This window comes from Epinephelus lanceolatus, chromosome 19, assembly GCF_041903045.1.
Source record: "Epinephelus lanceolatus isolate andai-2023 chromosome 19, ASM4190304v1, whole genome shotgun sequence".
Lineage (NCBI taxonomy): Eukaryota > Metazoa > Chordata > Actinopteri > Perciformes > Serranidae > Epinephelus > Epinephelus lanceolatus.
Genome location: NC_135752.1, coordinates 13,494,655 through 13,508,752, shown reverse-complemented (window position 1 = coordinate 13,508,752; position 14,098 = coordinate 13,494,655). Strand labels below are relative to the sequence as shown.

General features: G+C 40.2%; 1 protein-coding gene across 1 annotated transcript in view; it reads left to right on the top strand.

The window, feature by feature from the left end:
• The window catches only part of col27a1a (collagen, type XXVII, alpha 1a), an 87,224-nt gene that overhangs the window by 63,610 nt on the left and 9,516 nt on the right, over positions 1-14,098 (top strand). The window contains exons 28-45 of the mRNA XM_033647048.2: positions 665-718; positions 6,598-6,651; positions 6,934-6,978; positions 7,613-7,657; positions 8,571-8,624; positions 10,938-10,991; positions 11,356-11,409; positions 11,571-11,624; positions 11,707-11,760; positions 11,891-11,998; positions 12,411-12,464; positions 12,589-12,696; positions 12,823-12,876; positions 13,006-13,059; positions 13,500-13,556; positions 13,665-13,718; positions 13,804-13,857; positions 13,980-14,033. Of these exons, the coding sequence (XP_033502939.1) occupies positions 665-718; positions 6,598-6,651; positions 6,934-6,978; positions 7,613-7,657; positions 8,571-8,624; positions 10,938-10,991; positions 11,356-11,409; positions 11,571-11,624; positions 11,707-11,760; positions 11,891-11,998; positions 12,411-12,464; positions 12,589-12,696; positions 12,823-12,876; positions 13,006-13,059; positions 13,500-13,556; positions 13,665-13,718; positions 13,804-13,857; positions 13,980-14,033 (1,065 nt within the window). The remainder of the gene's footprint in view (positions 1-664; positions 719-6,597; positions 6,652-6,933; positions 6,979-7,612; positions 7,658-8,570; positions 8,625-10,937; positions 10,992-11,355; positions 11,410-11,570; positions 11,625-11,706; positions 11,761-11,890; positions 11,999-12,410; positions 12,465-12,588; positions 12,697-12,822; positions 12,877-13,005; positions 13,060-13,499; positions 13,557-13,664; positions 13,719-13,803; positions 13,858-13,979; positions 14,034-14,098) is intronic.

Below are 14,098 nucleotides of genomic sequence, written 5' to 3'. Positions count from 1 at the left end.
TGCTTTTTTCTCCCTTCTTTTCACTTGATTATTTTTGCAGATGACAGTGTACTGTCAATGAGCTGTGTGATAATAAATATGTAGTTTTTTTTCCCCGAGGCTTAGAGTAGCAAAGATGGCTGTGTCAGAGAAAACTGACCAAAAAAATAATAGCTAGAAGGTTAACAGATGAACAAAGATGTCTTTGAGTAACTGTGGTATCTTTTTAGATGACAGTTGTGTCGACAAGCCACAGTCTGCAGCAAAGGTTTCTCTGAGCATTATGAGAGCTGGCAGCCTCCTGCTGAACCTGCATTACCCTCCTGTCAGTCAAAAGCGCAACACCTATAACCAATTAGAAGCTGCCCTTGCCTTCTCTTGCTCTGTCCTTGCCACGGTCAGGTTTGACAGAGTGTGGGCTGAGCACTGGTCGAAGGTGGGGGCCACTGAGCCACCAAAACAAACATAAATATGGGGCTCTGGGGTGCAGCAGGACAGGATTCCAGAGCAAGCCCTTTAATTGGTGTGAGTGACAGATCTAACAAGAAACCCCATAGTGTGTTCCTGAGGTCAGGCTGCCCCCCTGGGTCAACAACGAAGGGGCTCTGTGCTCTGTCAGTGTAAACCTTCACTTTATCTCTCCTTCCCTTTTCCCCTCTTTATTCCCCTTTTCTTTGTTCGCCAGGGCCCTTCTGGGGCAGTTGGGCCAGCCGGTACCAGAGGACCCAAAGGCTTACGGGTACGTTTAAAGAAGCTTCACACCTGTTGTTTTTGCAGCTTAGCTGTTGACTGGTGTTCTGCAGTCAGTGTATCATAGTTCTCCACCTCATACAGTTTGTAAAAGAGCGTGGACACACATCACTTTGCTGTTTTTGTGCATACTGTAGTGTGTGAATGTGTGTATGTGGGAGCCATGTGCTACTGCCGTTGGAAAAACCGTAGTGGGTGAACATAATGAAGTGATATGGAACTGCCTCTGAACTGAGGTCATGTGTGTTTAATGGACATGCGCGCTTGCATAACGTGCTCTCGGGTTCAGAGTCAAAGCTTGAGTTTGTTCCATCCTTTCAGAAGTCAGGGCTCATTATAACTGCTGGAAAAGCTCCAGTGATGTAAAACAAACAGCTCTTTTTTTTATTCCATAAAAATGGAACAATGACTACTGGTTGAAGGAAGGACCCGCTGTCAATCCAGCTACATGACATATGTCGTGGAAAATATGATTGTGGCTACTCTGGAGCTCGCTTTGCAGATAAATTTAGTAAACTGGGGAAAGGTGATTTATGGGAGGATTAGCAAAGCAAAGATTTTGAATCATTCTGGGATAGCAGATGGTTTCAAACTCATAAAACACCATTCAGAAAAACCACAATAGCAGCTTTTAGACTTAGAATCAGCTTTGGAACAGAAGTCATTTTTCATTTCTCCCAAAAGTGCTCAAGTTTTGAAAGGACTGTTAGTTTATGTTAAAAAAATAAACATTTATTTTACAATTATTCATCACATCACAGCGATATACAGTCATTTAGACATCTAATGTATGAAATCCTTAAATGTGCTTGCTTCACATTAGCACTACACTGACAACACATTATGTCTGTACTGTACATCACTGTATTTTGCATTTTCAGCTCTAATATGAGAGCACATATGATAATAAAGGAGCTTGAAGGAATACATTACCCCTACAACTGACCATATGTATATCAATTAGTCGCTTGCATGCCACTGGTACACAGAGAATGCAAATATTGTGAGAGTTCTTAATGAACAGAAGTCAAAATATCTGAAAACATCCCTTAATAAACTCTCACACAACTGCTTCAGTATAAACAAGTCACATTTATTCTGTCCTATGCTGAGTACTTCCCAAAAAAGACAGCCTTCTCCAATGGGGAACTAAACTAAAAGTGCAACTTATCGCCTCTCTATTCAAAGCCAAACTCTGTTGACAAAAACAGTAATTTTACATCACATGAACATGGCAGCTGCTGGTCTGCAGCTGCCTCGATCAGTTTGTTTGTTTGTGTTACTGTGTGACTTTGGTATTTTAAAGAGTAAGTTTGGATTCATCAAAGTCACACATTAACACAAACATACTACCAATTAAGGCAGTGGTACACCAGCAGCTTTAGTGTTCAGTAGGGAAAAATTATTGTTTTTGTCAATGGAGTCTGGCTTTGAAGAGAGTAGCAGTAAGTTTCACTTTTAGTTCAGTTTCCCCCATCAGACAAGGCTGCCTGTTTGGGAAGTACTGAGTGTACGACTGGGTAAATGAGACTTGGATTATACTGCACAAGTTTTGTGAGAGTTTGTAAACAGATGTTTTGGTAAAGTTTCACTGTTGTTAAATGCAGAAATCTATGACTTCAATCATCAAGATTTTTCTTCATATTTAGATTAGGCATACGAGAAAAATGTTTTCTTCCCATATTCAGTGTAACACAGGGTGAGTAATTGGTTTGCAAGTGGTCATTTGGGGGATAGAGTATCCCATTTACATAATGAAAATTGAAATCATTGATGAAATTCTGACTGGTCAATCACAGGTTAAGTAAAAGCTTTAATTATGGCTGCATTCCATTTTGGTGGCTCACCAGCACTCAATTGGCACAGCAATTGAAACAGTCAGTGTCATTAGATACATTGGTGCTTTTCCTTTTTAAACACGTTTAACAGTTTGCTGTGGAAAAGAAGTTTGTCAGCATAAATGTAAAATAACCAAAGAGCCATCAACAAAAAGAAGATGAATATACTGTAGATACATAGGCCAGTTATCACCTGAGATTTAGCAAAATCTTTTTTAGTATCAATAAATTGAAATCATATACAACCCCAGAATATTTTGCAAGACATGAAAATAAGAAGATGTCAGTTGTAATTTTAGATGGCTAAATATTACCAACAACATAACATCTGTAGAACAACATACAGTGAATTAATTCTTGTTGAGCGAGGATATTCAAGTGGACTCTAAGAAGTTAATGACAATAACAGTGATAGCTGTAACTATGGAAATGTTGCAGAACGAAGTAAAATGGATGTTTTTGGGGTCAGCTGTCACACCTCAGCTTCTACTGGCGATGTAATAATATCCTCCGTCCTTTCTGTGCTCTCTTCAGAAGCCAGCCTTTTTCAGAGGTTTTTAAAAGATGTCTTTTATCGCTGTGGTCCACTAAGCCAGCTGGAAAGTGGGATAAATTGGCTTGAACTTTTCTATCTGAGGCGTCCATGGGAGATGGGCCTCACTGTGGTTGGCCTGGACACACCCTCATGTCTCAAGCTGTGTTTTCAATTAATACTGCTGTCAGCAGCTTCCAGTGCCTGTAAATCTGCCTGCTGCTTCATGACTTATGTTGGGTAGTCCAAGCTGAGAAACCTGAGTGTTGCAAGCCAGGAGACAGAGATGGTTCCCTCACAGACAGTAAATGTGTGCAGCCACAGACACACGCTGACGTCTCATCCCCAGCCCCCAACCACCACACAAGCTGAGTCTGCACACGAGATGACACAGGTTTTAGAGTTTAAGTTTTTGTCCGTTATTTGCCTGGTCAAACAAATTTCCATTTAATGTAACAAGTAAACAAAAAAACAGAACTTCATTTAAGAGATGCTAAGAGGGCTAATCTGCTCACTGAGTCTATAAGAACCAACACACTATAAAGTCTAAGCTAAGACAGTTTCAGACGTCCATGAAGGTTTGTGTCATTCATAAGGTTATTTGAACTCTGAATAAAACAAGTGGTGCCCCAAGAAATTTTTCATAAATGTGACCACATGGGGCAACTGGAAATCTTTGGGTGGCACACCAAAACCCAAAATCATAACTGATTTTCAGGAATTCTGTTGCAGTATAAAGGCTGCTTGAAAACTACATCAATATGAGAGTTGCACACTGATATACTTTGGTTTCCATATTTTACAATAATGTTAGTAATTATCTGATGTGCATAGACTAATACCAGTACAGTTAAAGTTTTGAGATCCGAAACAACCCTGCTGAAATGCGTCATGTGTCTGTATAATATACATGTGTTAAGTGATTCATTGTTCCTCAGAAAGGCTAGTTGCCCTTTTCCCTACAGGTCCTTCCACTCAAAAATGTGATTTTCTTCTGTTTATGTCACCTAAAATGTCTGACCTTGACTGTACTGGCTTCTATCTTTACATTTGTCCACTGAAAGGGATGATGTTTGTGCACTTCCCTAAAATCTTGAGCTAGATTAGGTGCGTCACAAATACAGAAGCCAATCGCTGTCTACGATCTAACATTATTTGACAGGGAAACAGACTGTGACACAGCTGTGGCAAAGTAATCTGAAATCTCCAGCACAGAGCGGACCTATTACACGTAACATAAAAACATCAGCCAGACAGAGTGTATCTTTCTACAAATGTTGTTTACACATCGAGTACATAATTGCATAATAACAATCTGACAATGTGAACACACCGTGACATTGCAGCAGATATTATTGTATCTTTCACAACCACTAACGTTGTGTCAGCCACTGCAAGCTTTACATGCAAGCTAGACTCACAAGTCAGTCTTTAGACGCTTTGCTTAACTAAATCAGAAGGTGGAGATCTCTGATCGTCTGGTGGCGAGACTACATGCAAGCTAACATACTATATAAACAAACAGGAGATGCTTACTACACTTGCCATTCACACACATCTGCTTGTCGCCAAATTTAAAGCACAAAAGACTCCTCATCTGAGTCTGGGTCTGACTGAGGCTTCAACATATGTGGCTGTATCTCTCAGATGTTTCCAGCCATCTTGATCTGCACTGCTTTTTTCACCAGTCAACTTAGCACAAGTCTCCCATAGCCAGACCTGTCTCCATGTTAAACAAAATATTAATCACAGCAGAGTATTTTTACATTTTTAAAAATATGTCTGGGGGAACGTTAAAAAGACAAATAAACAGCTTTGATTCGAAGGAGTAGATTGATTGTAAGGAAAAAACATTTACTGGGAACGAGCCTACTCAAATTTAAAAACACAACACAGATACCTCCAATTATATTAGATTATTTTGCGAGGAGGTGCCAGTGGAGGGCAGTGATTGTATCCTGGTTGCCGTGGCCCCCCCCGGGCCACCCCTTGGTGGCGCCACTCAATTAAAAAAAAAACCAACATATTCCTAAATGACTTTATACAATCTTTACATAGACTTAAACATCATATTATGTCTTTTAAATGTTAGTTACTTGCCTTGAGGCACAAAGCCTGAATGTTAACAACAATGCAACATCTGGCCTCATTCTCAGAAACATTAGCACTGGAAGTTGGAAATATTGTTGAGTCAGAGAGCAGAGATAAAAGTGCATGTTGGCATCAGACCAGTGAGGAAGCTGGAGCCACTATCATCTCTGTTTTTCTATGTTCATGTTTTATTTTCTTGTATGAAAGCCTTGTGGATTCAAATTTGTGGATGTCAGCCATGAGGAGTCACCAGTGTGACGAATCGTGCTTTGTATCTAATAACTCCTCACGACGCCTGACCTACAAATCCCCATTTAATGTTTTCCATACTGAAGAGCATATTAATCTCATCATCCCTTCCTCTCGGCGCTTAATGTTGAGCTAGCTGAAATAGATGTTTTTGATTGTTTTGAAACTGTGCTCCTGGTGCTCCTTTTTCCGCCTTTTGTTTGAAACTTGTGTTACAAATCAATGCAGGTAATTAACTTTGAATCATAATATTTGAGTGAATGTGCCTTTCCGTGGCCTGGTCGGGTGAAATATTTTCCCTAAACATCCATCAGTTAATCCAGCTATGTAAACTCAAGCAGTGGGTAGGCAGGTACCCCAGACAGGAATGTTAATGAGCACTGCTTATCCAGCTCTCTGTATAATAGGCTTACAGCACTTCAGCTAGCGGCGCTCTCCACGGGCCAAACTCCCACTGTGCCCAGTCATCGACTACTCACACAGCAAGGCAGCCTGTGTGGCTCTCTCTTGGGATATGGGAAAATCACTTGTTATTTAGAGTTACTTTTAGCTAACCCTAACCCTTAGAGTATCACATTATTAAAGGATCTTCACAGCGTCAGTGAGCCAGCATCACTGTATAGATGAGAAAGTTGTGCAGGTGCAGAGCAGATGGACCGTATTGGTCCACTGCCTGGCTCCCATTTATTAACACACCTCACTGGACTAGCAGGCCTCTAAGCACTTTAGATTGATTATGTTTGACAGTTGCAACCATGTAATATAAACAGTCAGACTGTTTTGACAGTGTGTGTGTGTGTGTGTGTGTGTGTGTTACAGTGTGAACGGTATGTATCTATGCGTGCCCAGACTTTGCACCCTGATCATTAAAATAATGCAAGTCATAGACCAGTAACTTGCACTGCCATGCGTGACACCCTACAGAAAGACCTGTAGCTATTTCTACACTCTCCCTCTCTCCACACATCCACCTCTACACACATACTTCCTTATTTATCCTAATAAGTGTAGTGTACAGGCCCTCACTCTGCCTCTGACATGGGGGTATTAAGGGCATCACACACACTATACAAAGATGTTTATTTACAGTACTTTGTGGCTGTCTGGCTGTGTTACAGTGACCTCTGTTGGTGAAGTGACAGCTGTCTTGTGTTACAGGGAGCGATTGGGCCTGACGGACCAACAGGAGAGATGGGGTTAGAGGGCAAGCCGGTAAGAAATCTGACATGGTTGTGTGCATTTATTGGAATTTCGTTGTTGATATACAAAACAAGACATCTTCACACTGTCAAACTGTGCCGACACAAGAGTAATAACCATAAATTAGCATTTAATCGTGCTCTAATGCTTCCTCCTGCATGCATAATGGATTCTTAAGACGGAAAATGTATTTGTTCACCAAAAATAGTAAGCTTCACATCTTCTCCAACCAGGACATACAGTAAACTGACATTTCTCAGTGCGCGGCTATCTCTCATCCTTCCTTCTCCACAGGGTGCTGATGGTCCTCCAGGAAAAATAGGTTTCCCTGGACCACAGGTGGGGTACTTCTCTTCTTTTCCATTCCTTAATCTCATATATTTTTGGTACTTATGTTCCCCTGGAGAGGTGAAGCATCAGAGTGATTTACAAGACCTACATGGTACCAGCAGCGTGGAGGCCCACAGTCAGACACAACATATGACTTTGAAGGAGAGATCTGTCCTTGGAAGGTTTCTACAGGCTGTGGGTCAGATTTACATCCGTGACTGCACTGAATGCACTGCCCTGTGGTGCGATTAGAGAATATTTACTCAGCCTGCTATTAAACTCCACTTTTGGACTTTATTTGAGCATAAATTGCCGAAAATTTGAATGCAGCATCAGCACATTAACTCATGGGCAAATAGAAAGAGACAGAGAAACACATGGGATGACAAAAATAAGAGAAAAGATTTTATATAAAAAATTCTGAAAGGTTTTACAGTAGTTTATCAAACAAGTGCACTTGCCATCGCTCAGTGAAAATCAAGGTCAAGTTAAGCTTTAGTGACCACACTGCCACAACTCCTCTCTCCCCTCTTTGCTTTGTGCTGTGCCATGGTCAGATATTGTACTAATGTATTATTGTTACATAAATAACATGTCTTTATCCTGTCTGACATATTCTTTTACTTTTACTGTGTCCCCACAGGGAAAGATCGGAGAGCCAGGGGACACTGGGCCTAAAGGTTTTCCTGTGAGTTCACTATTCTAATACATAGATATAATGTACATATACTACTTAAGAGACTTAAAGGAATAGTTCACCCCCCAAATAACCATTTGTATATCAATTAATTACCCCATGATACACTGAATTTGTGAAGAAAACTTTGATTTTCTTGTATGCCTGCAGTGAATAAAGAATCCAAAAGCGGAGAAAATTCTTGATGAATTGAAGTCATAGGGGTCCACATTTAACAACAGCAAAACTATGTCGAAATATCCATTAACAAAGTCTCACACAACTTGTGCAGTGTAATCCAAGTCTCATTTATCCAGTCGTATGTCCAGTACTCCCCAAACAGACAGATCGTGACAGCGAACTGAACTGAAAGTGAAACTTAACAACGCTCTCTTCAAAGCCAGACTCCATTAACAAAAACAGTCATTTTGCCTCACCGAACACCGGAGCAGCAGGATTATACTACACGAGTGGTGTGAGAGTTTGTAAAAAAAAAAAAAAAAGTTTAAAAAAAGTTTTGATATAGTGTTACTGTTGTGTAACACTGACCCCCATAACTTAAATTCATCAAGAATTTTCTCAATTTTTTGGATTTTTCTTTCACCATGGAGGCATGCAAAAAACTAAGTAATGTAACCCAGGGTGAGTAATTTAGATACAAATGGTCAACTGAGGGATGAAGTATTCCTTTAATGCACACATGGACCCCAGAACAACAAGCTTTAAAGTCTGCATACAGTTTAATGTCTGTGAATGCTGTATAATAGTTTATATTATTTTGTTATAAATGCATAGTCAAATCTAGACCTACACTGTTATGTGAGCTATATTATGTTGCTGATGGATGCATGTAGTGTTTTATGAATGTGAGATATTGTGCGGGCATCTACATGTATTCTGAACTCACTGACCCTTCTGTCTCCAGGGTATCCAAGGGCCCTCAGGGCCTCCCGGGGACAAGGGAATGCCAGGCGAGCCGGTATGACCCTCCAACCACCTGTCCATCCTTTGATATATTTCTCTCCTTTTACCTCATCTTCTCTACATCTTTACAACAGACATATTTTAACATGCTCATCCACCTCAGTCTCTTTCCCTTTCTCCTTCTGTTTTCTTTGTTTAGGCCCAGTCTCTTACAGTATTCTCTCTCAAGCTCATCGAACTTTTCCCCTCCTTTCTTCATAATCATACTTACAGTACTAGTTTTATTAGATTCTTTCTGGCAACAAACAGCCCCCTGGTTCTCTCTGCCCAGCCCTTTGCGCTCCAAAATATCGCAGCCAGGGTGAAGTTTTACGAGACATGTTTTAGTAGTTATTAAAAATATATTCCCTTATATTAAATATTTCCTCTAGAGCAGCCAGAGGCTTGTCTCATCCTTCACACATCTGCTGTGTAGTGGCAGGAGAGTGAACTGCAGGCATGCAGGGTGACTGACGGAATAGAGTTGTTATTAAAAAAAGAAATAGCTTTAAGAGAACTGCTAAATTGCTGATCTTGCAGGGAAAATATATGTGATTATTGCCATGACCGATAAAGTATTTACTGCAAAAGACTTGCTGTCCTTCTTGTGGTTTTATATGATGCACACTAAAACAAAAATGATGCATCAGCACTTTTAAAGAGAGGCACCCATTCCTTTTTTTCTCTGATACAAATGAATAACAGGCAAATATTTTCCTGTTTTCAATTAACTAAACATGGATCTCAAGCTATTACTATCTCACTGTTACCCACTATTACTATCTTATTAAGCCAACTGAGCAGTTTGAGTGAGCAGCTGAGTGTTTATACCTACAACAGAAGCAGAGGTGGAACTTGGATTTCAGTGTTGGGGGTCTACTTAATTTCATTTAAATTTTCACCTATTCTTTGGATTTAGTTCAACTTTGCACTAATAATGACCTGATACCCTTCATCTCAAAGCCAAATCAATATTAAAATATGTATTTATTATAAAACTAAAGCCCAGAGGCTTTTAAATAAAAAACATGACCCAATTGCCCAATTTTTCATGGGCGCAACCCACATACTCAGCTCTGCTGCTCATCCCACAAATGCATGTTCCTTACACATGTGGCACCATTTAAAAGGCAAATAAACAGGCTTTCCAACGGTTTAAGATTTATTGCCAAGAAGCATTGTTACACCAAAGAAATAATCTACCAAACACAAATGTCCTTACTTTTTGTGCTTAGTTTATATGATGGTATGTTGGCACCAGGTGGCGACCTCCAAGGCTGAAAATGACATCAATCCAGAAGTGCCAAAAACTGCAGTTTATCAAATGGCCACTTGAGGCTGCCTCCAAATTGGATTAAATCCCTACAGACCCCCATGTTAAATGTTAAGACTTTAAAACAGAAATAAACGTGTTTACAAGCCGGTACATTGGTTTTGGTCTCTATAGCTAATTCTAACATTCATGACAACTGTACAAAGGGTGAATTTTTATATAACTGACCCTTTTACATTTTATTAAGGCCCAAAGTTACACAAATATAAGGGTGTGGCTGGTTTGAGTGACTGGCTGTCTGTGAGGGATTGCTTCATTCTACGAGTCACATCCACCACTCGCTCTTCTGCATTTTCACTGTCTTGTTTAAATTATAGTCACTTCTAATCCAAAAAAAAATTGATGGTGACAGCTGAAATGCTGAACTCGAGGCTTCAAAACAGGAGTCCAAAATCCTATAGGTGACAGAGATGGTAGTTATGTCTATTGTTTTAAATAAGCTGATAATAAAGATTTAGTCACAGTAGGACAACAAAATGGAGTTTCGCAGCCGACCTTCTATAAATGTGAATCCCCCCTCATATATACATTGTTCAAAATCACCTTTTTTCCTCCTAATCATTTTTCCATTGTCTCATGTATTGTGTTGCACAGCTGCTTTTACAAATACACTTCTGAGCCCTCTTGATAACTATCTTTGAAATATTACGTATTAAAGACCACACAGGTGACTTTAGTTATACCATCACTATTGTTTGGACTGGAGTAAAGTCAACCAGGGAGCAAGCATTATTCATATGCGTTGAAATTAAGAAGTATTCATGGCAAAGTCTAAAAGTTTTTGAAGTCTAATTAGTGACACACTAAGTCATTGTACTCAGAGCCAAACTGTGTGCAGATGGTTTACTGATGTATCTGCTGTTGGCTCATCCGCAATCAACATTAGCCAGAGATTTCCTATTTTTTGTCTTTAATAAAGAAGATTTGATGTTGATAAGCATGAAATAACCCCAGTTGGTTTTTAGTCATTCAAGTTTTTGTGTTGCCATCTCATAGGGACCACCTGGGCCTCCAGGGACTTTGGGACTGTTGGGAGAAATTGGTCAAAAGGTGAGAAATCTTGCAAAAACACGCCTGCACACACACATTTAGTGGATAAGGTTACTGGCGTTAATCCGCACACATTCACACAAAGGACATTGTGAAGGCTAAATGATTAAATATGTGACATCTGTTGTTCACCCTACCCCAGCAAATCAGTAACACTCTCTGATTGAAGGAAATCTGTCCAATTACACTAATTAACCCACATTACAAAGGTGTCTACTTTCTCTTTCTCTCCTATTACAATCCGTAATGGAACTCACCCCTGACATATCGTACATATCCAATGCCAAAGACTCATAAGTCCTTAATTTTCATCCAAAATCATTCTACTTTTTTTCTAACTTCCATCCTCTATGTATTTATAAAGGGTCCTCCAGGCAAGGTGGGGGAACCAGGACTGCCAGGCGAGCCAGGGGAGAAGGTGAGACAATATATTGTTGCAGTTTTTACATTGCAGGATATAAATATACCTTAGAATGTAAACTATTGCATGCCTAATCTGATCAAAGACAGGTTTAAAACTACATTGATTAATATCAGATAAATAAATGATGCTCATGTTTTTGCATCCATGTGTGTCAGGGAGCCATCGGACCTGCTGGGAACATCGGAGAGCAGGGACTAATGGGACAGAGGGTACGTTGAACTATCCAATACTCTGCATTCCTAACAGATGGAGCCATTCATTTCATTAACTTTTATATGTGTATGATAACAGGGAGAGCCAGGCCTAGAGGGAGAAGCTGGTCCAGCTGGTCCGGATGGAACCAAGGTGACGTGTTACCCTAAATATACCTCATGTTGTGTTATTAGGATATTATGAAGACAACAACTCCAAATGCTGTCATGTTCTGCACCAGTAATTTTAACGTTAATAGATGTTTTTATGTGCGTCCGCTCAGGGTGAAAAAGGCGACATGGGTCAAGAGGGCGACAACGGAGAAAAAGGTGAAATTGGGCTAAAGGGAAAGGAAGGCCCACCTGGAAGTCCTGGACTCACTGGCGTTAGAGTAAGTGGTCTGTCCAATTTCAACACACATTTTTTGTTTTAACTTGTCATAATGAAGTAAATGTTGATTGCACAATGTAATGACTATAGAATAATGACATCATCAGCATTTAGACTGGTTCTCTATTAGCCTTGCTTTCAATTTGCAATTATATCTGCCACTGCGTATGATCTCCCGGGAAATGAAGGCTCAATTTTGCCCAATCAAAACAGGAAGAGTTTTTGTTTTCCAAAGTAGCTATCATATCAGTTTAATTTCTTTGCAGTTTCTATCAACAATGGAAATGGCGTATAGTGGAACAACTGAAGTAACTATGGAAAACAAAATGCAGTGTGTCCTGTGTTGGGCGGGATGTTGTAAAGTTGTTGTTTTCCACTTTAAGCTGTTTCCTAATTTTGCTTTTTCTCTGAAGGGCCCAGAAGGGAAACCTGGCAAAATCGGGGAAAGAGGCAAACAAGGGTCAAAGGTATTAAAGTCAAATACTCTCTGATGGCAGTTTAATCCCTCAGAAACCAAACGTATATACACGCAATGACATAGAAATGCTGTGTGTTTAGCTGTTCTGTAACTTATTCTTTGTGAATGTTTAGGGTGCAAAAGGTCAACAAGGTCACCTTGGGGAGACTGGGACAGTGGGGAAGACTGGACCACCAGGTTTTGTTGGGCCGAAGGGGTCCAGAGGAACCATCGGACACGTGGTAAAGTGGAACAGTAATTATATACATGTTTATGATTCATTTTTTTAAACAGTTTTCATAATACGTTTGAATGCCATCTAAATTTCTACATAAGTTGACTGAGGATACAACATTTGTTGTCTTTAGGGAGCTCCTGGTCGAATGGGTCAACAGGGGGAACCTGGTATTGCAGGTTATGAGGTAAGATGACCGTATTAAAAGTAGGTGTCTGCATGTGAATGGACATTAAACATTAAAGAAGCCTCTCATGGTTATTAGTATTTAGTGCATCATTTCACATAACATAATGTATTGTGTCTGTCTTTGCAGGGCCATCAGGGATCACAGGGCCCCATGGGGCCTCCAGGACCAAAAGGTGAAAAGGTACACCTCGTTCACTTATGCGTAACACTGATCTCATACACATCCTCTTTATCTTATGCTATATCCTACATCTGAGCTCATTCTGTTCCAAGTATATGCAAGCACCAGCTTGGATTGATCACAAACAAGCATCTCGCTTACATCTCTTTCTGTAAGCAGCTTGTACTGATCACCCTTGATTTGAAGCCTTAGTGCCTTCATCAAAAACAGTGCGTTGTTATAATATCGCAGCTTTTATTTGGCAAAGAGATGTCACTTTACACACATGGGGAGGTTGTCGGATTTTTCCTGTAATGATATAAACGCATCTAAAAGAAGGTGTGCATAAGCAACATTTCAGGAGATGTTTCAAAAGCTAGATACAGTGTACTGAAATGTCAGGGATGCTTGTCCTCCATATGAAATGTCTAAATGTTCATTGTTCTGACTTCTATCCACAGGGCGAACAGGGGGATGATGGGAAAGTAGAGGGTCCTCCTGGTCCTCCAGGTGACATAGTAAGTCACACCTGACTTACTTTTCTCCCTCCTGTTACTGTTTGTCTGCTATAAGATGGCAGAAATCAAGTCATTTGCAGTTTGCTCATATATTTCTTGTTTTATCAGGGTACTCCAGGTGACAGAGGAGAAAGAGGGGAATCAGGAGATCCAGGATATGTAGTAAGTACTGTCACTGCAGGTGGTTTTAAAATGATTTATTTGGGTATACAAGTTCATGAGATTATATTATGTTACTCTTTCTCAGGGTCTAGTTGGTGTGGATGGTGAGAGGGGCAGGTCTGGAGCTCCTGGACAACCTGTGAGTGTCAAAACTTGTGATTTCCATACACAGTTCTGTCATTAAGTATAGATAAACAACCAGCAGGCATGCTGACACAGGTTGTCTTTATTTGCTTTCATTAACATAACTGGTAATTTCAGGGTCATCCTGGACCTCGTGGGCAACAAGGACCCAAAGGTGCCAAAGGAGATCAAGTAAGGATGTCAAAATAAAAACATTTTGTGTCTTTGCTGTGTGAGGCAGAAGGTGATTGTTCCTC